Source organism: Ammodytes marinus (genome assembly GCF_949987685.1).
Source record: "Ammodytes marinus genome assembly, chromosome: 7".
Classification (NCBI taxonomy): domain Eukaryota; kingdom Metazoa; phylum Chordata; class Actinopteri; order Uranoscopiformes; family Ammodytidae; genus Ammodytes; species Ammodytes marinus.
The window spans coordinates 17,415,336-17,436,528 of NC_137211.1; the positions used below are offsets into that span (position 1 = coordinate 17,415,336).

The 21,193-nt window shown below is 43.3% G+C and overlaps 2 protein-coding genes across 3 annotated transcripts in view; both read left to right on the plus strand.

The window, feature by feature from the left end:
* The window catches only part of tmcc1a (transmembrane and coiled-coil domain family 1a), a gene marked incomplete at its 5' end in the record, with an annotated part of 30,743 nt that extends 13,854 nt beyond the window's left edge, over positions 1-16,889 (plus strand). Inside the window, 5 exons of one of the 2 annotated variants that reach the window (XM_080031047.1) lie at positions 8,513-8,604; positions 9,711-9,968; positions 10,547-11,223; positions 12,919-13,054; positions 14,635-16,889. In XM_080031047.1, coding sequence (XP_079887173.1) covers positions 8,566-8,604; positions 9,711-9,968; positions 10,547-11,223; positions 12,919-13,054; positions 14,635-14,949 — 1,425 coding nt within the window. In that variant the 3' untranslated portion in view covers positions 14,950-16,889. Of the gene's footprint in view, positions 1-8,512; positions 8,605-9,710; positions 9,969-10,546; positions 11,224-12,918; positions 13,055-14,634 lie in introns of those variants that run through there. The other variant, XM_080031046.1, reaches the window with a different exon arrangement.
* Positions 16,890-19,135: 2,246 nt separating this feature from the next.
* plxnd1 (plexin D1) overlaps positions 19,136-21,193 on the plus strand; it is a 61,453-nt gene continuing 59,395 nt past the window's right edge. Inside the window, exon 1 of the mRNA XM_080031039.1 lies at positions 19,136-20,461. Coding sequence (XP_079887165.1) covers positions 19,247-20,461 — 1,215 coding nt within the window. The 5' untranslated portion in view covers positions 19,136-19,246. The remainder of the gene's footprint in view (positions 20,462-21,193) is intronic.

Genomic DNA, 21,193 nt, shown 5'->3' on the forward strand with positions numbered 1-21,193 from the left:
TCCCCCCCCCCAATCCCCCCCCCCCCCCTCCCAGTGAATTTGTCATTGTGGCACCACTCTGCTATTTGGGGAATGTTAATAATGCATGCTACCAGAGAGTCTGTGAAAATGTCTTGAGTCACCCCTGAGAGCTGTAGTTTCCCTGGACTGACAGAAGCTGCTGGGGGCCACTCAGCTTCCAAGAGACTTGGACCTGGGGCTGGAATGACACTGGAGCAGGGCAAAGAATGAATGTTATGCATTCCTGCTTGAAAGGACGTGAGAGCCAGTGTGGGCTTCCCCTAAGTGACTGATGATTGACACTGACAGTGAAGCCATCCCTAAGAAAAATACCTGGTGTTGATTTGAACTGTTATTAGATCTTGCGTGATGTATATTTACTTATGGTCCCAGTCCAGGAAACAGTTGCAGCAGCTTCTCTTAAGTTCAAGCCTAGCCCTGACATGAGCTGTACTTAACTGCAATTCAGTTTCAATATGATGTAAAAAATAATGTTAGTATAGGGCAGCTTAGCTTTAACAAAACTAAAACTATATTTCACAAATAGTACACTGAAAAACACCTTATTTTAAGATAGAAAAATAAGACAAAAATGGCTCTGACATTTTACACACTGGTCACCTCCTAAACATTTGGCATTTGACACAGCTTGTTATGCAACAATGACTTCCTGTTTTCAAAGTTAAATTATTTTGATTAGAGACCGCTACAGTTGTTTTTATTAACCGATTTACAGATTATTTACAACTCTTGTAAGTATAATTGAATGTTTTCTTTTTTCCTGTCTAACAACACAATACATCCATCAACTGAACATATACAGAAACAGAAACATCATCTAAACAAACACATAGACTTTCCAAAAATAACGCTCCAGGATATATCCCAAAAAGTAAGTAAATGGAACTGGGACTTAGCTTAACAAGCTAAGACTTTTAGAGAATTTGCGGTTGAATCTGCTTCATTAAAACACAAGTTTGAAACTAGCCAGTAGCTAATAGGATCTCAGGAAGGACTTTACACACAAACCAGGTTTTTTTTTTACAAATAGCTTGTGCAACCTAATCCAAGAGTGTGTGTGTTTGCTTGCGTCCGCGTGAGGTCACTTGCTTGAAATAAGTGTTAAAGAAAGAAAAAAAATATATATACATGCAAAAAAGTGATGGGAACTAAAGGGAATGTAGCTTCAGGTCTGGGATGACTGACTTTCTTTTGTAAGTTAAGTTTGACTTACATGTCGCACACTTCCACATCTATCCGAGCAAGTTGGTTTGTTCTTATATAAGCAGCCGTTTCCCTAAATCCTTCTCTCTCTCTCTCTCTCTCTCTCTCTCTCTCTCTCGGTCCCCTAACTCCTTCTCATTAAAGCCTGCATTCATGCTCCCCTCTCCCCCTCCGTCATGCACAGAAGTCTTTAGTCACCCTTGTCCTGTCTTACCCCCTACGCTCCCTGCTTTGCCTTTTCTCCCTAATTGGTTTGTACACTTTCAGAAGTGATGGTTTCACAAACACAGAGACTTCATCGTGGAGAAGCATGCAGTGAAGTTCATGAAAATGGTGTTTGTCGAAGCATTTGACTAGGAATTTGAGTGTTTAAATGTGGTGAAAGTGGCCAACGACTGTAAACCACTAACTTTTGATAGTGACCTGAAATCTAATAAACTGGGTAAAAGTTAAAGAAGATTATTTAAAACATTTCCATACCTACATTATGTGAATAAGACAGAAACAAACATTTAATAGTGACAATTCCGCCACAGCTAATGGTGCCTATGAATTGTTTTCTGTAATCATAATTAATTGTTTAGCATCTCAGAAAAACAAACACACAATCACTTCTTTCGTCAGCGGACAAGTAAGGCAATGACACAGCCATACGCTTCAGTCATGTGTGCACACGTATGCACACAGTTTTGAATATCAGTTTTGTAATCTTCACATGACTGTGTAATCCCTATAATCTGTTTTTGTTCTCATTCTTGAGTGCAAGTTTTGTCAACTCACTCACTTCATCTGTGTATAACATGTTATACAACCTATGTAGAAGAGCATGCCAATGTAAGCACAGTTCAGTCAGTTCAGTGCATGTTACTGGTTATTAGAGAAACACTTGGTCTGGACCTGTTTGTTAGCCGCACATGGGCAGCGGAAGATGATTCACCACAGCGTGATCCCTCAGGAAACTGATTGGCTGCGACAATCAAACTGTGATTTAATTGAAAGGCGGGAGTGCAAGATTCTCCTGCCTTTCTTTTCTGTCTGAGCTAGTCACTGTTTTGGAGCTGAGCTGGCCTAGAAACTCCAACAGATGAAAAGCTCGCCCCCCGCCCCCCACCCTCCCTCCCTTCACAAAGCTTTCTCACAACCCCTCTCTCCTTTGCTCCCTCTCCCTCCATCTCCCTCTCAGTGACAGCTCCTGGTGGGCTCTTTTTTCCCCCGTCTGCTCCCTCGCTCTCCTAACATCCGTCCTCTGGGTCTCTGCCTCTCTTGAAGATTTTACCCCCCGACGGACTCTTTGAACACTTCACTGCACAGTAAACTCTTCCTTCTTTTAACCCTGCCTTCATCCGATTAACCACCCCGGCTCTGTCATCCCAAAAAACGCATCAGACGGACCCTTTGCTGCCGAGGAGTCCTTGTTCTCTCACCGATTGCACACCGCCTGTGGGAGTCGTGCTTTTCCAGGCGCACATGTGTGTGTGTGTTCCATATGCTCCCTGCCGGTTGCTGTGCGCTGTGGAGCGTGTGTCAAAGCACCGAAGCGCGGGGCATTGACTGTGAGTGTTGGCTGCTCTGTGAACCAGCAGCGACAACACTCCCTAGACTGTGGACTGGGCCATCAATAGTCACTGTCCATTGCTGGAGGGACTGAGTATACTCTATGGATTCTGGATATTTAATCAAGCCAACTGTAGTTTCTTAGAGACGTCCTCGTTGTCAAGTGGAATCTTTGTCCAGTGGACTTTGTGTCAAGTGGACTTTGTTTGGGAGAGGTGAGTGTGATGAGTGCTCTCCCAGGGCCACGCTTCCACCCCTGTGTTCGTCTCCCGAGGGACACACAAACAGATAGACAAACCAAATAAAACTCCAGTCCAAGTGGTGCGCATGCGTTTTCAAACCATGGAGGTAATCCTCAACCTGGTAACTGCTGACACCTCTCCACTTCTTATTCCAATTGACGTGAGTGCCCACCTGTATGTATTGTGTACATATGCATATTTAAATGTTTTGTTTTGACTTATTAACTTTCTGGATGTTTCAAATCTATTTCATGCACTCAGTGCATGTGTTTTAATTGATATGGAGTTATATGGCTACCCACCTGTTAAAGGTGGAGTGAGCGGTTCTGGAGAGTGCCTGTTGCCAAAATCACTTTTTGTCAAAATCAGTATACAGTATATCTTCACACGATACGCTACCTGTACGTACTGTATGTGGGCTGAAGAAAACATTCCAGTGTTAATACACAGCCTAGACTCTAGCCCAGGCATGCTGCTAGCCAATGTGGGCCCCCTTTGTTTACATAACCGTTTACAGAGCCTAGGCTGTGTAGTGTACCACTGGAGGTTTTTTTCAGCGCACACACAGTACGTACAGGTTGCAGATCGTGAGATATTCACGGTTTCTGTCAAAGTGATTATGACAACAAGCATTCTCCAAAATTGACTGACACCTTTTAAAATGGGTTTGTTGGATGCCTTGTGTTTTGTGACAAAACACAATGATTTGTTGAAACCATAGAAGGTGTTTTAGGAACTTAAAAGCCAAGATATCTGGTAAGAGACCAAGCTTTGGTGTTAAAAGGATTTTTCATTGAAATAATCAAATCTGAATGTCTTTGTTGTGATAGTGGGGCCCTAGAAAATCCTCTGTTTGGTTTTTCTCTTTCTCTATGGACATGCTCTCTCAGCTCCTGATGCTTTCTGTTAAATGTGAACACCAAGGGCTTTTCTCACAACCTCTGAATTACTTGTAAAGTTCACTGTCAGGCATTGGCTGTGTGTGTGTGTGTGTGTGTGTGTGTGTGTGTGTGTGTGTGTGTGTGTGTGTGTGTGTGTGTGTGTCTGTGTGTGTGTGTATTTGTTGTGCATGATTAGAAGTGCTACTTTGTGTGTAATGCTAATCCAAGAGTGCACGTGTTTAAGTAAACTGCCTCTCGTCAAGCGTCACATAGAGTTATGTAATATTCCTTTTGTGGTGAATGGGTTTCATTGTGGCCACATTGGATCCCCTTAAAGGACACAGAAAGCGGCTTTCTTTTAAAAACATCTCTCGTGTCAATTTCAGCACAATTTAATTTTGGCTCGCCTGGGTGGGAACTGAAACCATTAGGTCATGAAAAGGAGATTTAAGGGTTTAAAGTAGTGCAGATTTGTCACATGCACAGATGAACCTAAAAAATAATTGCAGCTAAACACAACATGGACGCACCTGCTCCTCACTGCATGTTTAATATGTCGTCACTGCTCTACCACTCAACCACACAACGTCATGCGCACACTGATACATTTTGATTTTTGATAAAACTGCCTGATCCCCGGACTGCAGGGTTAAAGAGCAACCCAACTAATCAGGAGTGTGAAGTTCACTCAGAGATAATTGGCTTCGATGCCTGTTGTGTGATGAGGTCAGACAGATATAAGTGGTATAAATGGAGAGAAGACGACGGGAGAAAAAATGAAAAATTGCTGTTTACAGATGGAGGGATCTTAGAAGTTATTTGGGCACATGTCTAAGCATACACCTAAAAACCTCTTTCTCATGGATCTTGGACTCTATAGCGTGGTAAGAGAGGCATTTATTTAACTACAATAGCTTAAACTCTGGCGTGAAAGAAACCTTAAGTTACAGTAAAATGGTAGTATTGCGGGTTTCGCTCTTGCATCTTGGCACGTGAAACCGCTGACATCACCGGAAGCTCACAACCATTCAGCAGGAATGTGAGGCTTGACAACCAACAAGGTACTGTTCTTTTGCACTCATGCATACAAATAGCCTGAACTTGACCTTGGTCATAGTGAACATAACTTAACATAATCATTTTAAAAGACTGGTGTTTAAGGCCAAACTGTTTGTTCCACGACACTGTTTATATCCAAAACAATAAAAGCACAGCTTAATGCTGTGGTTTATGATTGCCATATTTACACTAAACACTGTATGTACAACCATTATATAAGCTATAGTACAAGCTATATATACAGTATAAGTCCAAAATGTTACAAATTATATGATGATTATGTTTCATTCTAAATCATGCAAAAGTACATACATCTTCAAACAATAAGCAGCAGTCGAAGGTACATGCGTGTTTCAAATTCCACTTGCCTGACCTGGTTAGATATCAATCGTTGTTTTACAGGAAGCTTAAGACTGTGTCTGTTTCCACACTTGGGCCAACAGAACATCTCAAAATAACCTCAACCAGAACTCACCTGAGTCATCTGACAAAACAACAAACACATTCAACAGGAGATATGTTAACCAGGGAGGGCCTGTCTGAAGCTACAGGACAGAGAGAAAGGAGAACTTTGAGATTGTTCAGAAATGGGTCTTATGACGGCATCAGTTCATTTTCTGCTTTATGGTCTACATTTAGCTGACGGGAAGTCCTGGCATATTTGTGTGTCCTGTGTTGCTGAAAGAGATTGAGACAGAGTAGCACAATATGTTCCTGTTGCCTACACATCTAAATATGTGTCATGCATATCTCAGAACATCAGCCCCTGTAACTTTCAAAATGCTTCTTTGTGCAGGACATTTGGCCATAGGTCTGAATGTTTAGATTTGGCCTTTGTTGGATCTAAGGTCAGTAAGAGTTGCCTTTTTCTGGCTCTAACCAGCTTAACATGGTTTAAAGGCAGTTGCACAACCAGGTCCACCAGCGAGCGGACCGAGGAAGGGTAGGATGAGACTCCTACAAGAGCATGTATGTGTGTGCATGGAAGAAGCTGCCATAGGGCAGAGGGCAGGTCAAAGCACACCCTTTTATCTCTTTCTTACTGATAAAGTCTAATCAGAGTTGCATCAGGCAGCCCCCCCCCATTACAAACACACAGACTGAGCTTCCCTCATTAGGCTCCACACGCTCCAGTGGTGCAGTGCCTGTCGCTTCTTGCCTCGGTGGCTCAGCAAATCAACGTGTTTGTCTCTGTTGTTAACCCTGGGAAATTAGCCTAATCCTTCAAGTCACCATCTTTAATTACATGCATGATTAGTCACATAAACACTCAGCCATTTGGGAAGGACACTGATCATACAGACTGTTTGTTCAAGTTCGGTAACTCAAACTCTTTATCTGTTATTATCACTGAGCTGGGGATGAGGCATTGCTTTGCTTTGTATGGTAGAAAAACACTATGAGTGTGTATACAAATGAGATCATAACAGTACAGCGCTGTGACCAGTCATAAACGGCATGTGAGCTGTCTGTAGAGATGTAAGAAAAGGATATGGCGGCCTTGTAAACCACCTGTCCTGTCGGCTTTATGTGGTTCCTTCGATAAATGAATTGAAGAACTAAACTGAGGCTTAATTTTTTTGATCGACATTAGGGTGTTGATTTGGTGCCAGCGTGGTACAGCTCCGGCCTTCTTATCACAATACCTAAATCCTCTATCTGCTCTGTATTGCAGTGTACTCCAGTTCAGCGTTCATCAGACTCGGCCTTTGCCCCGCTTATCTATATCATATATTTGATTGTTAGATACTTGAGTCGACTGTAAGACGAGATCAAACTGGAAAATCTTAAGAATGTACTCCATGCATGGATTGTTCATATGGATGAAATGGGCACGTAATTAATGCTTGCTGTCCTAAAACTATTAATACCATTGTGTTCATTGCCACTGACATACCAGGTGAAACGTCACTTCTTAGTTCTCTAGTGGGCCAGCAGAGCAGGCTATTCTAGTTCTCTGATTCATTCGATCTTCTGGCTGCTCGTCAAGAGGATTTAATAAAGACTTACTGTACACAACATTTGTTTGGTAAATTGACTCACGGATGTGGGGCTTCTTCTATTAAATGCCGCTTTACATCAACCAATGCACTGAAAAACTATTGCATTTTAAAGCCCAATTACCTAAAATTTTAATGCCTTGCCAAATCTGTTGTGTTTCCTAGTTCTGAGGAATGTGTCCTTGGCTATGTGTGTGTGTGTGTGTGTGTGTGTGTGTGTGTGTGTGTGTGTGTGTGTGTGTGTGTGTGTGTGTGTGTGTGTGTGTGTGTGTGTGTGTGTGTGTGTGTGTGTGTGTGTGTGTGTGTGTGTGTGTGTGTGTGTGTGTGTGTGTGTGTGTGTGTGTGTGTGTGTGTGTGTGTGTGTGTGTGTGTGTGTGTGTGTGTGTGTGTGTGTGTGTGTGTGTGTGTGTGTGTGTGTGTGTGTGTGTCGTGACACCTACATAAACAGATGGACAGAGTGAGTGTGGCAGAAGGGGGGAGGGGGGTCAGACAGGTTTTTCTTGCCCTGTAGTGCTTCTCTTTGTAAACTGGCATTGACACAGACAGATACTTAAAGTTGATCTCACATTGGTGTCCAGACTCCCAGTCTGCCCTGTAGCCTTCACCATATACAGGATTTCACTTCACATATTGACCGCCTGTAGTCATTAACACATTATTTTCAGCAAGCATTTGGAGTGTGCAGCTCTTGCTTGTAATAGCTGAATGTTTATTATATATGTTTGTATGTATCTGCATCATTGTGTAAATGTGTCCACTGTACATGTGGTGGTAGGAGTAGTCTTCCTCTTCTTTTACATCCTTTAAGTAAAAGTAACAACAATTAATATAAAAATAATCCATGTGCATTTCTTCATTCTAAATGTCACTTAAGTAAAAGTACAGAAGTATTATCAGCTTAAAGTACTTAAAGTAAAATTCCTTATCATTTAAAAAATGTACTGTGAATTCTATACATTTATTATATTATTGCATTACACAGCAGTGCATCATAGAATATATTGTTAACTAATTGCATTTTATTCGTAAATACATTTTTTATCTGAAAAGTAACATGTCAAATAAGAAGAAAACGTATACAATTTCTAGTAGCATGAAATGAAAAAACCCAAGTTAAGTACAGGTATCTCAGATATAAGAACAACACATTGACATTAATTTGACTGCTGACACTGCACTGTGTGGCAGTGTATTTAGAGCCAATATATTATGTCATATGTCACAGAGCACTTGTAATGTGGCAGACTTCTTATTTGTCTGTGAAGTGTGTCTCAGTGAATCAAGTACGTTACAGTAAAACAGAAACGTGAGAAGCTATTTCAGCTCTTACTAAGTTTGACTGACGTCTGCGTACCGCGCAGCTCAAAGGGTGATGTCATCCTTCAGCTGTGGGGGGGAGGGGCGTGCCGGTGGGCGGGGATTCCCGCACTGCCCAGTCTCTTCAGGTGCGCTTCAAACTTTAATAATAAGCCCGGCGAGTACTAGCGACAGGAGTGAAACTTTAAGGAGTCGACTCGGGAAGGTTTGCAGTGTAAATTGATCTGTTTAACTTTAAAACGTTTTAGTACAGATGCAAATATTAGGCTCGCCTTCACTCTGTGGACAATGCACTGGGAACAATTTCTACGTTTGACCAATGGAAAGGTGAGCCGCTTTTTGCGCTTATGTTTAGATCGCTTTTGTGACAGGAGATGACTTGTAAAAGAGAGGCAGTATGATTTAAATCCTCTGTACGTTAAATCTTTTGGCAGAAATAAACTTGTTTTCGCTCCGGACACGTTCTGGTGTGTGTTGTTTACTGTGTGTAGACAGTCATCAATTAGTCATGCCGGTTAGCCTGTGGTGCGCGTCGGTTTTACCTGTTATGGAGTGGTAATTATGGCAAGCCTGTATGGAAACTGAATGATGTGTGAGAGTGGATGACAGGTTGAATTACCAGTATCTGCTTTATACTCTTTCGTTTATGACTTGTTTGTGTGTATGATCAGTAATGAAATGAATATTTTGATCCCAACCCTCCAGCAGTATCACAGTTATGTTTGTTGCTCCCTGAGGTGTTTGAGGAAATGAGTCACGATTGCTGCTTATGATTGAAGGTGCTAGGTTTATTATCTTTTTCTGAAATAGAGTTTATCTAGTTTTAGGAAAATACAGATTTTTTACACAAATGTTTTGTCGCAGATTGACAAAATCAGCTCGGTATCTGAAAAAGCAACATGGTTCTTAATCTGTGAAACCGTTGTGAACAAAAACAAATCGTATGTCATGTCAGTCTTATCATATATTGTTACTCCCTGAACCAACAAAAATAGAGATTTACAGCTGACGGTCTTCATTCAGTTCTTGACTGTTTTAAGGGGGGAAAAAGAGACTTGCAAATAACTCTGGATTCACACCTGGAAGTGTTACATTTTGTATGGAACATTATGAGATAATATGTTTTTTTTTTCTTTCATTTTCTTTTCTTTGTAAATCCCGTAATGAAAAAGAAAAACATATCGTGCGAGTAGCGTTTCCCACAAACTCAATTTTCTCGCTTTCCACTCGACCGGCTGCAAAAATGCAGAAGCATCCCATTTTTTTAGTTTGTCAGCAAATTGACTAAGAATCCTCAATATGCAATCACGCTTTTTCTTCCCTTTTATTTTCATCTTACATTTTTTTCAATTCCTCCCATGCCCCTTTGCCTTACCACAATCTCCTTCTCTCTCCCTCTCTCTCTCTCTCTCTCTCCTGTCTCCTCACATCAGATCGACCGGCTGGAGGTGAGCGGGCTGGGCCAAACGGCGCTGGCTGTCTCATGCGGGGCGGACGGTTCATTCCTGGGAGGTGAAGATACCACCCCCGACCCTCAGCGCACTAAGCAAGCAATCGCCCAGCTGCAGCAGAAAATCCTCAAGCTGACAGAGCAGATTAAAATTGAGCAGACAGCCAGGGATGACAACGTTGCAGAGTACCTCAAGCTCGCCAACAATGCTGACAAACAGCAAAGCACACGCATCAAACAGGTAAAGGGGGCAGTTGCTGCACTAAATGAAAGTTTAAGTGTATATATACTGTATATTAGGGGTGACCCCGAATAGTCAACTATTAGACGATTAAATCAAAGGAGCCCATTTTCGACTGACAATCTCACAGTCGAATAGTGGCGAAATGTGGTCATGAAACAAGGAACATTCTATTATGGCTATATGGGGGTGTCTGATTTAACATGGAATTGCTTGGTTTCTCCCAATAAATCACGAGACATTACCTAATGTGGTATAAATATCAGCCTATTATACTGTTAATAAACATTTGAAAATAACTCATGAGCTTTTCATTAATCTCCTAACTGTAGGTGAATGGTAGACTGAGTTGTAATTGTGTTATGCCAAGTCTAGAGGACAAACTGTAATTGCGCGTTTCAGCCCCTTTGTGGAACCCAATGTTGCTAATAGAACAATATGGATCAATGAGCAGAAAAACTAAAACATGAATCCCCCAAGTAGGGAACATACTAATTATATGGAAGTGAAGTGGATCATTGCTGTGTAATTGTTATTCCCCTTCCCTAATGAAAAATCCGTTGTGTGTGGCTGTCCAGGTTTTCGAGAAAAAGAACCAGAAGTCGGCGCAGACCATCCAGCAGCTGCAGAGGAAGCTGGAGCACTACCACCGGAAGCTGCGGGAGGTGGAGCACAACGGCATCCCTCGTCAGCCCAAGGATGTCCTGCGGGACATGCAGCAGGGCCTGAAGGACGTCGGGGCCAAAGTGACAGGCTTCAGTGAAGGAGTGGTGGACAGCGTGAAGGGAGGCCTCTCCAGCTTCTCCCACGCCACACACTCTGCCGCCGGGGCCGTCGTCTCCAAGCCAAGGGAGATCGCCTCGCTCATCCGCAACAAGTTCGGCAGCGCTGACAACATCCCCTCGCTCAAAGACTCTCTGGACGAAAGCACTTCTCTAGAGGACGGTGTGACGGTGTGCGGCGCGGGGCATCAACCCCAGCCCAGTCCCAAGTACGGCAGCGAAGACGACTGCTCCAGCGCCACGTCAGGCTCCGCGGGGGCCAACAGCACTACGGGGGCCCCTGGAGGTCCACCCAGCTCTAAGGGCAACACGCTGGAGAGGAGCCAGAGCGCCAGCCTGGACATGCTGCTGCAGGAGGTGCACGACCTGAGGGAAGGCCAGGCCAGACTGGAGGAGAGCCTGGATGGTCTGAAGAGCCACTACCAGAGAGACTACACAGTCGTGATGCAAGCACTGCAAGAGGAACGCTTCAGGTACGGAGAGAAAAGAGAGAATACACAAGTGTATGTGTGTGTCATGCATTTCTAAAGCATTTTCAATCCAGCACAAGAAGTCCCCTAAAGTTCCAATAGTGTAGAATCAGGAATTCGTTTTTGGAAACGCACCGCTGAAAAAATACCAATCATTCATATTTCCGTGCTGCTGTTGATGCATCATCACAAAGGTAACCCTTTCCAGGCGTGTGCTTTGTTATTAAAGCTAGCTCGCAGCATATAAAAACGAAACTGAATTATTACAATAACAAACTGTTGCCTGACCTGTATGTTATGTTATTAGCCTTAGCACTGCATGTAAGAAAATGTTAGTTATTTTGTCTTGACAAAGCAGTTGACATTTAAATGAAGCTCTGCACATAAGTGACAGACAGACACACTGGGACAGTTCAAGTGTCCTCTATGTGAAAAGACCTTTGGTGTTATTTCAGCCCCTGTTTCAGCCCTATCTGGTCGTGGAATCAGAGGTCTCTTTGCAGCTTTTGTTTTGGTCTGTCTGTGGGCAGTTGGCCTTAAACACACACATACACACAGACACACACATTCCTCCTGGACAAGAGGGCGCAAAGATAAGGAACTGAAAAGTAGTGGTGATTTGGTGTGCAGCTATGATAGAGAAAGAAAAATTTGCATTTTTCTCCCTAAAATGTCCATGAGTCCTGAGAGGTCTGAGTTCGTCCTCTAGGACCAAAATAATTGTCAAAACAAAACAGAATGACCACTTTCAGAGCTCTTTATAGCTTTCAAGCTGGGAATAATATTTTTTTGTAAACAAATCATGTTGCTAAATTGCTCCTCAGAGGCCGAATCCATCCTTCACACAATCAAGCCATGCCTAAATTTGACTTTTTAGAACCATAAATAACTATCAATAAAGAATTGAGCAGCAACAATTTTGAAAACCGATAAAAACAACTTAAAAAAGTAAAATAGCAAGAAATCTTCTTGCTCTTTTGTAGTAGTAAATTGAATATGTTTAGGGTTTGAAGACATCATCTTGGGCTCTGGGAAAACTGAACTTCCCCTACTTTCCTGCATGTTATATGGACCAAACAATCCATCATGAAATTCAACATGTAGATGAATTGGTACTGACAATAATCAGTTGTTACAACCTTATGTGCATGTTTTCATTCTTTCTCAAGGAATAGATACATCATTTAGTGTAGTTAGTGAGTTATTGGCATGTCTTAATTGAGTTTATTTTGACAAACAATCAAAGAAACCAGAGTATTTTATTTATGTATTTTGTTCATATTATTTACCCGAAATATTCAGTAAAGATTCAGTAAAACGCAAAAAAGGAAGAAAAGGAAACCAATTCAGAAGAGCTACACAACATTGGCTGTTTCCTGTCTGTTCTTGTCCTTTTTATTGTCTGTCCAATTTATGTCCCTGTCAAAATAAACGGCAGTATATAGAATCCCTTTCTTCCTGCTGGGCACCTCCCATTCCTACTGCTGCCTCGCTCTGATTGGCCGGTTGGATCAGCAGATGAGAAAGCATGTCCTAATCTTGTTAGGGCAAGTCATCGGTTAGGTCAGATGCCATGTGGTCAGTCAGAGGCCTTTTTGGAATCGCTTGTTACTTAATTCCCGCATGTGTTTCTTTGTCTAAGCTAATTATGGTCCAGACTCTAACGTGTCTTTTGTTTCTCTGTGTTTGTGTGTTCAGGTGTGAGCGGCTGGAGGAACAGCTAAACGACCTGACAGAACTACACCAGAATGAGATCCTCAACCTCAAACAGGAGCTGGCCAGCATGGAGGAGAAGATCGCCTACCAGTCCTATGAGAGAGCCAGAGACATACAGGTCTGTCTGTCTCTCAGGCTAACGTCCACAAGCGTCAGGAATGAATTCAAAATCAGTTCAGTCGGAAATGACATTTTCCTTTTCTCTCATTCATTGTGCTCGAAATTGGCCTTTTGAAATGGCAGTCTGTTTGAACAAATGAACTGTCAAAAAGGGATGATAAGAAAGTTTAGTGGACAAAGCAATGTGTTTAATTGGACGGTGGACTGGTTCAGTCATTGACAGCCATTGCAAAATACCTGATAAAACACACACAAGTAACTGCATTGCATTTTGTATGGGACTTACTTAATACGTACTGATACTAATACTTGTTTTGATATTATGATTCTCTTATGACATTTTACCAAAGCAATAGTAATAGTTTAGAAAATGCCCTTCGTGTGGCAGAATTTATGGCAGAGCTGTTACATTGAATTGCATTCAATTCAGGCCTAAATTGCAGATTTATGTTTGTAGTAATCCGGAAATATTCCTATACATCACAGTGTCTTCTGTAATTGATTTGACCATTTGGAATGTGAAAACAATAGTTCAAGATCAAACTTATTTATATAGCACGTTTAAAACAACCAAAGTGCTTTACAGTTCCAAAACAAAATGGATAGCAAAACAAAAAACAAATGTACAAGATAAACAACAGTAGAAAGAGGCCAAGGTGTGAAAAACTCAATTAGAACGATTTTGAACAGGTCTTAAGCAAATACTTAAAAGTTTCAGCGGCCCTGGCAGTTCTTATATGAAATGTTACACTATTCCAAAGGTTTAGAAAAATCAATGCAAAGGCTCGGTCACCTCTATCACTAAGATGTCTGACAAGGAAAAGTGCCAAAGAGAGCTCAGCCTCTCTAACTTACTAATTTAATTAGTATTAAGCTAATGAGAGCTGCTCAGACGTCAATGTGTCAGCCTTGACTCAAAGCGTGAGGCAGTAACACACCCTCCAACAGTTAAAAGCATTATCTCATTTTGCATGCTGACACTGTAAACAGGAAGACAAGACGGAGAATCCAGTCTGTCTAAGGGCTTTTCTGTCTATACAAAACACAAACGTTTCCTTCTAAATGACTCGTGTCCCATGTCCTTTTCCTGTCGTCTGTGAGGGCTTAGGCTTGCGTGTTTTCGCGTGTGTGTGTGTGTGTGTGTTTGTGTGCCTGCATGAGGTGTATTTAAAGTTACAAGTTGCCCCCTTGACTGCATTTATTTTGTCAGACAGCAGGGGGTGGTAGAGGTTTGTGAAATATACATAAATCCAGTCGACACTCTATACAATCTAATGCAATTCAATGTAACAGCTCTGCCATAAATTCTGCCTTTACACAGATACTATTGTTCAGTTTTGATGAACTGCCAGATGTTTTACTTTATTTATATATTTATAATTATGGTGGTTTGCGGCTGAATTATACTGACCCGCCCCATTACTAATATTAAAAACACATGTCAATATAATGCAGTCCAGTACTGTAAAGTGGCCACTGGGTGGATATAGTATGTTGTGGGTTAAGTTTTTGTAGGTGTTTGAATGTTTATGCTTAAAGAAGGTGACCTTTTTGACAGATTTTTTTCTTCCTCTGCAGGAGGCGTTGGAGGCGTGTCAGACCAGGATCTCTAAGATGGAGCTCCAGCAGCAGCAACAGCAGGTGGTCCAGTTGGAGGGGCTGGAAAATGCCACAGCCAGGACCCTCCTGGGAAAACTTATCAATGTGCTGCTGGCCCTTATGGCTGTCCTCCTGGTCTTTGTCTCAACCGTGGCAAACTGTGTTGTCCCCCTGATGAAGACCCGCTCGCGCTCCCTCTCCACCCTCCTCCTCATCCTCCTGCTGGCCTTCCTGTGGAGAAACTGGGACGCCCTGTCGGGGTACACACACCGCGCTCTGCAGCCACCAGGATGACTAGATTGAAGCCAGCACTTGTTGCTCTGTCAACAACATGCCGTGTAACAGTAGCTGCAGTCATGCAGGAAGTTTGAAGAACGTGATTGGCGATAGGATGGCTGCGTGGCCGGGGCGCTGAAAAAGAGCCCCCGCCCAGCACATCCGGACACAGCCTGGGATCATGAAAAAGAAGACGAACAGAGGAGAGTTGAACACTCATGATTGTCATTTAGGAAGGGCAAGACTGTTTACATTTTTTGAAAATGAACTGTCGTGTTGCTATCCCTCACTGAATGCAGCATTGTACTGTTTTTATCTCTAGAGTTTTAATCAATTATAATGTTATTATTTCTAATAATATTATTTTTTATTTTCAATGTTATTTTATTCAGTACCATGTAGCATTATGCTCCTCTCACTCTACATGAGGATGATTCTAGTCAGGAAACTGGGTTGGCGATTCGCCCCAAAAGGCCCAGTCTAATTGTAGAGACGTGAAAATGTGATAATGTAGTTGATTGCCTTTAGGAAGAGAACTCTTACCTAGCTGTGATTGGTAGATTTGAACCAAGGCTGAGAACCTTCCTGGGAGTTGCTCCTATTTTGCTGTGATGAATTCTGTTCTGCCGGAACATTTGGAAGGACTGACCTTGACCTTGACCTTTTGAGTGTCATGATGATTTGAGACTTTTTGTGCTTCCTTACTATTTCTAATAGAAAAAGATCACATGCTTTTACTTTTTTCTTTTTTAAGTAAAACAAGAGAAACTCTGTTGTAAAAGGAGTGATCATCGAAGAAAGATAAGACAGAATGGGTCAGCTTTGGAGGGGAAAGCTGCTATGGGCTGCTATACAAAGAGCACATAACATGGCGTCTGCCATATTTGCAGCATGTAAACTATGCTGCTTGTTTTCATTAAGAAAATGACCTCGGAACCAACTTTGCTTTTTAAAAGCAATGATAAAAAAGACCACTGTCCAAGTAAAATCAATTTCCCAGGATAATTGCCTCTGCCAGCCATATGTGCTGTGATCAGTTTAGGAAAGTGAGACTACTGGTGCTTATCCAGCTCCACCTCCTCAGTTGGAACATGAATGCTGCTTCATATCTACAGTGCAAGTCATCTCCACTGCCATGCCAGTTAAATGCACACTTTCTGTATGTGACATTGTACTAACTCATCAGACTGTCTCCCTGCGTACTATCTCTGTAGCCGTCCTTCTTTTTTCTGAGTACACCATTTTACGGTGTATTCAGCCAGTGCCAAACCTTAGTCTACCCAGGGATGCCTGAGCCCCCTAAAGGGTCCAAACTGATAAGAATATGTCATGAATGTCTTGCTAGGATGTCAAGGATGTATTTTTTTCCCCCGGGGGAAACAAAACTTTTTTGAGCAAAAATGTATTTTAGATTTCACAACCTGAACATGAACTTGAGTCCAGGTTGTGTGTTTCTGCACCTTGCCTCCTTGGGTATATTTCCTTCCCCTTTGGCTTCCAGTCTTTCTTTAGGCACTCCCTTGCTCTCGCTCATCTAGTCAAACACGACCTAGAACATTAAATAGTTCACCCCGCATTTCAAGCTAATTTCCTAACAGATCACGAGATCTTTTGAACTGTACAGCTGCACTGGGGCACACCGTTAGATAACATGTAGGTCGGGCTTATGATTTAAAAACCCTTTGATAGACTTCAAAGGTTGTCACTCTTAAGACAGTACTCGTCAGTGGGATAAGAACACCCGATTTGACCGAGGTCAGGATCAAGTGTCATCCTCGTCTTCTGATAAAACCCACAGAGATGAATTTAGTTGTATTTCTTTATTTCTTAAACTTGATTCCGTTTAAGTTGAACATGCAATTTAAATGGCATGCAGATTGATGGATGGTGGATGCAATGAGAGTGAGCTGACCTTTGACCTTAGCTTGACCTTACAGTAACACCCATGATGTAGGGTTGTGTGTTAAACCACTCCAGTGCCTTCTGATGTCCTTTTCTAAGTGTGGAATAAATAAAGTGCATTCCTGACTTACTCATGATGAGACAACACTATTTCTTGACATGTCATGTTTGAATAGATTGATGTGTGTGTTTGTTATTGCTGGGGTGCATGTCTACTTTGGGGAATTTTATTACTGCGGTCTGTGGGATGGACTGACTCTTCACACATGTTGTGGTCTGAATCGCCCTTTAATAAAGTCATGTCTTGCAGTTCTATCATGTGACCACTAGATGGAGATCTTCTGCCGTGCATGACCTTTTGTCTCTTCCCAAATGCTGTGGAGGCCTGTGTTTAGTTTGTGTGAAAGGTCTGTTATAAGGGGGGTCTCTGAACACAAGGACATGTCAATCCTTATCAGGAAGGAAACAGGTTGGGTGGAAGGCCCCTTTAACACAGACTTACTGCAAAAAGAAAAAAAAAACTCAGGGACAATATTTGTAATTTAAACTCAAGAGAGACCGTGTTGCCCCTACTCTATTTAACCATTCTGCCCCCCCCCCCCCCCCCCCCCCCCACACACACACACAGTTAACCTTTATTTATACAGTTAATCTCATTGAGACAAGGGGTTTTACTCTCAAGAGAGACATTACCTAATGCCGTTGTAGGCCTACGTCGTGTTTGATTGAGCAGCAGGACCAGACCGCAGCACTCAGTCACACCTCGCCGGTGATATCTGATGCTGGCAGCTCTGACCCACAGCGAGCCTTATCCCAGCTGGGACTTAGTGGACGTTTCCTCTCTACCTGCTGAGGTTCGCACTCACTTGCATGCGCAAAGTGTTTAGACTCTGTTTAGGTGGCTCAGTGAGTTGGGGGGATCATTATGATGCACTTTATCACAGCGCTTTTCTCCTTTTCTACACAGCTAGATTTAATGCGCATGGCCGTGCGCCAAGGTAAACACGGGGCGCACTTATCTGCCCTCACTGAAAGCCGAAAGTGGTGACGGACGGAGCCGCGAGAGGAGAGAGTGAGATTGTCCCCAGAGGACTCCACAGTAAATAGGCACGAGCGACTGCGCACGATTTAGCATCAACTTTAATTATTGCATGTATTCAGAGATAACACTTCTCGGGCTCTCCTGCAAACTGATTTATGCAGTGTCTGACACATTCGTGCTAGTTCTCCTATACTAGGGAGGGACCATTCATTTATATTCAGAGATGTGTGAGCATATGCACATTCCATCCAGAGACCCAAAATGCTAACCATATTCGTGCATTTTTGAGTGGGGGCGCATGTGTTGTGCTTGAATATTTATGAGCTTAAAGCGCACAAGAAAGCTACGTTGGATAGATGTGAATGTCAAAAACCGGAAAGGTGTGCTGATGTGCCCATCTGGTAGCACTTTCACGCTGCTTACCGTGCCGTATGTGCCCAAAACGGAACCCTCCAGATCTGCAGAACTAATCTGAGAGCAGAGGGATGGGGAGCACAGGAGGTGGGACGTTGACCCGTCATTAACCTCAGGATGAGCGGAACCATGCAGGGGCGGAGATTCATCAAATGGTCCATCTTAAAAGGAACTGAACAGAAGACAAGTCATAACAACTTCATATGGCAGAATGAGCTCACGTTACAACTGATTTAATTTATAAAATTACTTGATTTCAGAAATAGTAGGCTACATGTGTGATCTTGCTCTTGGATCAGTTTGAATGTGGCTGTACAAAAAGGAGAAGTGACTTCCTGCATACATTTGCACCAATAACTTGGTGAGCTGCATCTAATAATTTTACAAAGATCAGTCCCAGCAGAACTCTGCATAACAAATGACAGAGCGCTTTGATGGGAGGTGGCACTGTGTGGGCAGTGCCATTCTTCAGGGTTACTGAGTACACGCCATTGTTAACACTGACGTCCCAATTCTACTTACAAAACCTTAATGTCTTATTTATTAACGCTGATTCTTAAAAAAAATAAGCCAGACGAGCGCATGATTCCAAACAAGTGTTATCACTTGTCTGCGTTATGACAGAGGATAGTGTCCAAAAATATCGACTCAACAAATACGCTTATCCTATTCGTCTATAAGAGGCAACTATTAAAGAGCATAACAATCTCAGTGAGGTATTTTTGCCTCAGTGCGCATCGGGACAGAGGCTGCTGAGCTGCACAGTGGGCATATGAGGGACAGAGGAGGCAGACTGAGAAAAGGAAGCACGACTCGCTTATCGCGTCACTCTGGGCTTAGGCGTTGAGCAGGAAACAGCCTTTCCTCTCGGATTGTCGCAGTAGGAACAAACACAATTTTGTCTTTGCTCAATGCACCCCTCGGCACAGAACACGCGGAAGCCGGTCAGAAGGAAAAATGCCTCCTTCGATGGAGATAGCTGTTCTGCTCCTCGGCGTACTGGCTTTGGAGACGCGCCGGAGTGCCAGCGCGCTGCACATCCAACAGGCGTTCGCGTCTCCAAGTCAGACCAATAACTACGTGGTGGACCCGGTGTCCAGGAGGGTCTACCTGGCCACCGTCAACACAGTGTACCAGCTGAACGGGACCCTGAGCGTGGAGGTGGAGAAGAGGACCGGGCCGGTGGAGGACAACCTGTTGTGCCATGCGCCCCAGCTGCCCCAGGCTCCGTGCGAGCATCCCAAATCCCTCACCGACAACCACAACAAGCTCCTGGAGCTGGACCGGGAGCAAGGGGTCGTGGTGGTGTGTGGGTCCGTGTACCAGGGCTTCTGTGAGCTCCGAAACATTGAGAATATTTCGGAGATAGCGGTGGAGTTCCCACCTCAGGGCGAGAAGACTGTTTTCCCCAGCATGCTGAACATCGCTGCCAATCACCCGGACGCATCCACAGTCGGGCTCATTTTCAAGAGCCACGGGGGAAACACCCGGCTACTCGTCGGGGCGACCTACACAGGGGCTGGTACCGAGTTTTTCCCAATGAACCACAGTAAGGAGGACCTGCGCTTTGAAAACACCCCGGAGATCGCTATCCGCTCTTTGAACATTAAGGATCTATCCCGGCTTTTCACCTATGACATTAACCCCTCGGAGGATAACGTGTTCAAGATCAAACAAGAGGCCAAAGCTAAAAACATACTGAACTTCGTACACGCTTTCATGCAGAAGACTTATTCCTACATCGCCTTTAACAATGACGCAAAAAAGAGCCCCAAGGAGAGCCAGCCCAACAGCATCCTCGCCAGGATTTGCCTGGACACCGAGAACCCCCGAAAACCCTCCGGGCCAGAGAGCAGGAAGCTCACCGAGTCCTACATCCAGATGCCTCTACAGTGCGGATTTAACGGGAACATTTACAACCGGCTGCTGTCCGTTTACCCCGCGGAGATCTACGCAGAAGATGGGAAGAGCCGAGAGCCATATCTGTTCGGGGTGTTCTCCTCCAAGGCGGACAGAAAGTCTGCTCTGTGCGCTTTCAAGTTCGGAGACATCGAGGAGGAGATCCGACAAGGCCGCAAGAACTGCTCCAACTCTCCCAGCAGCGACGTCCAGGTCCTGGACAGCGTTATCCAGGGCTCCGGGGCAGCCTGCATCCAAAAGGGAAACCTGGTGGTAAGGGCATACACATCTATTTTATTAAGCGCTATACAAATGTCATGTCATGTGTTTTAGTTTGATTTTATATAATTTTTTGAAATTGTGATGCTAAAATTTACATTTACAAGTGATCCAGTATTTGAGGTAGTTTCACTCAACCAAAGTTTTCCATAAACAAGTGTCAGTATCTTGATGGGGCAGAGTGGATAAACACATTCCCCACAAGGGAAAATCAGACAAATGATTAGTCTCAATAACAAATACTTCTAACCAAAACTACAATGCCTCATTCTTTTATTATTTCTCTTGTGTTGTCATTCCCTGTCCATGCATTATGCATGAATCATAATGAATATATCCCCTTTGGAATAAGCCAGGAGATGAAGAAAATGTAGGATTGCATCCAGTTATTATGTTTTTAATTGCCTCTACCTTTGCATGCCAGAGTTTTCCCTATATGCCCAAACAAACTTGGCCAATAAAACTTGCATCTGCTTCTAATTTATAAAACCTGTGGGCCCCTCATAGATCTGCTCTGACCTTATACAAAACCATACTTAAGCTCATTCATGATCACTGTATCTCTCTGACAGTTTCCATTTTTACAGCAGTCGTCCTCTTTAGAGAGGATCTCCAGTGTCATGAGTAGAGGTCATGCTATCTGGAAAGATGCTCCAGAGTCACTCTGGAGGTTATGGGAAGGGTGAGATTCCTCTCACATCCAGCAGCTCCCCGTCTTCTCAAATA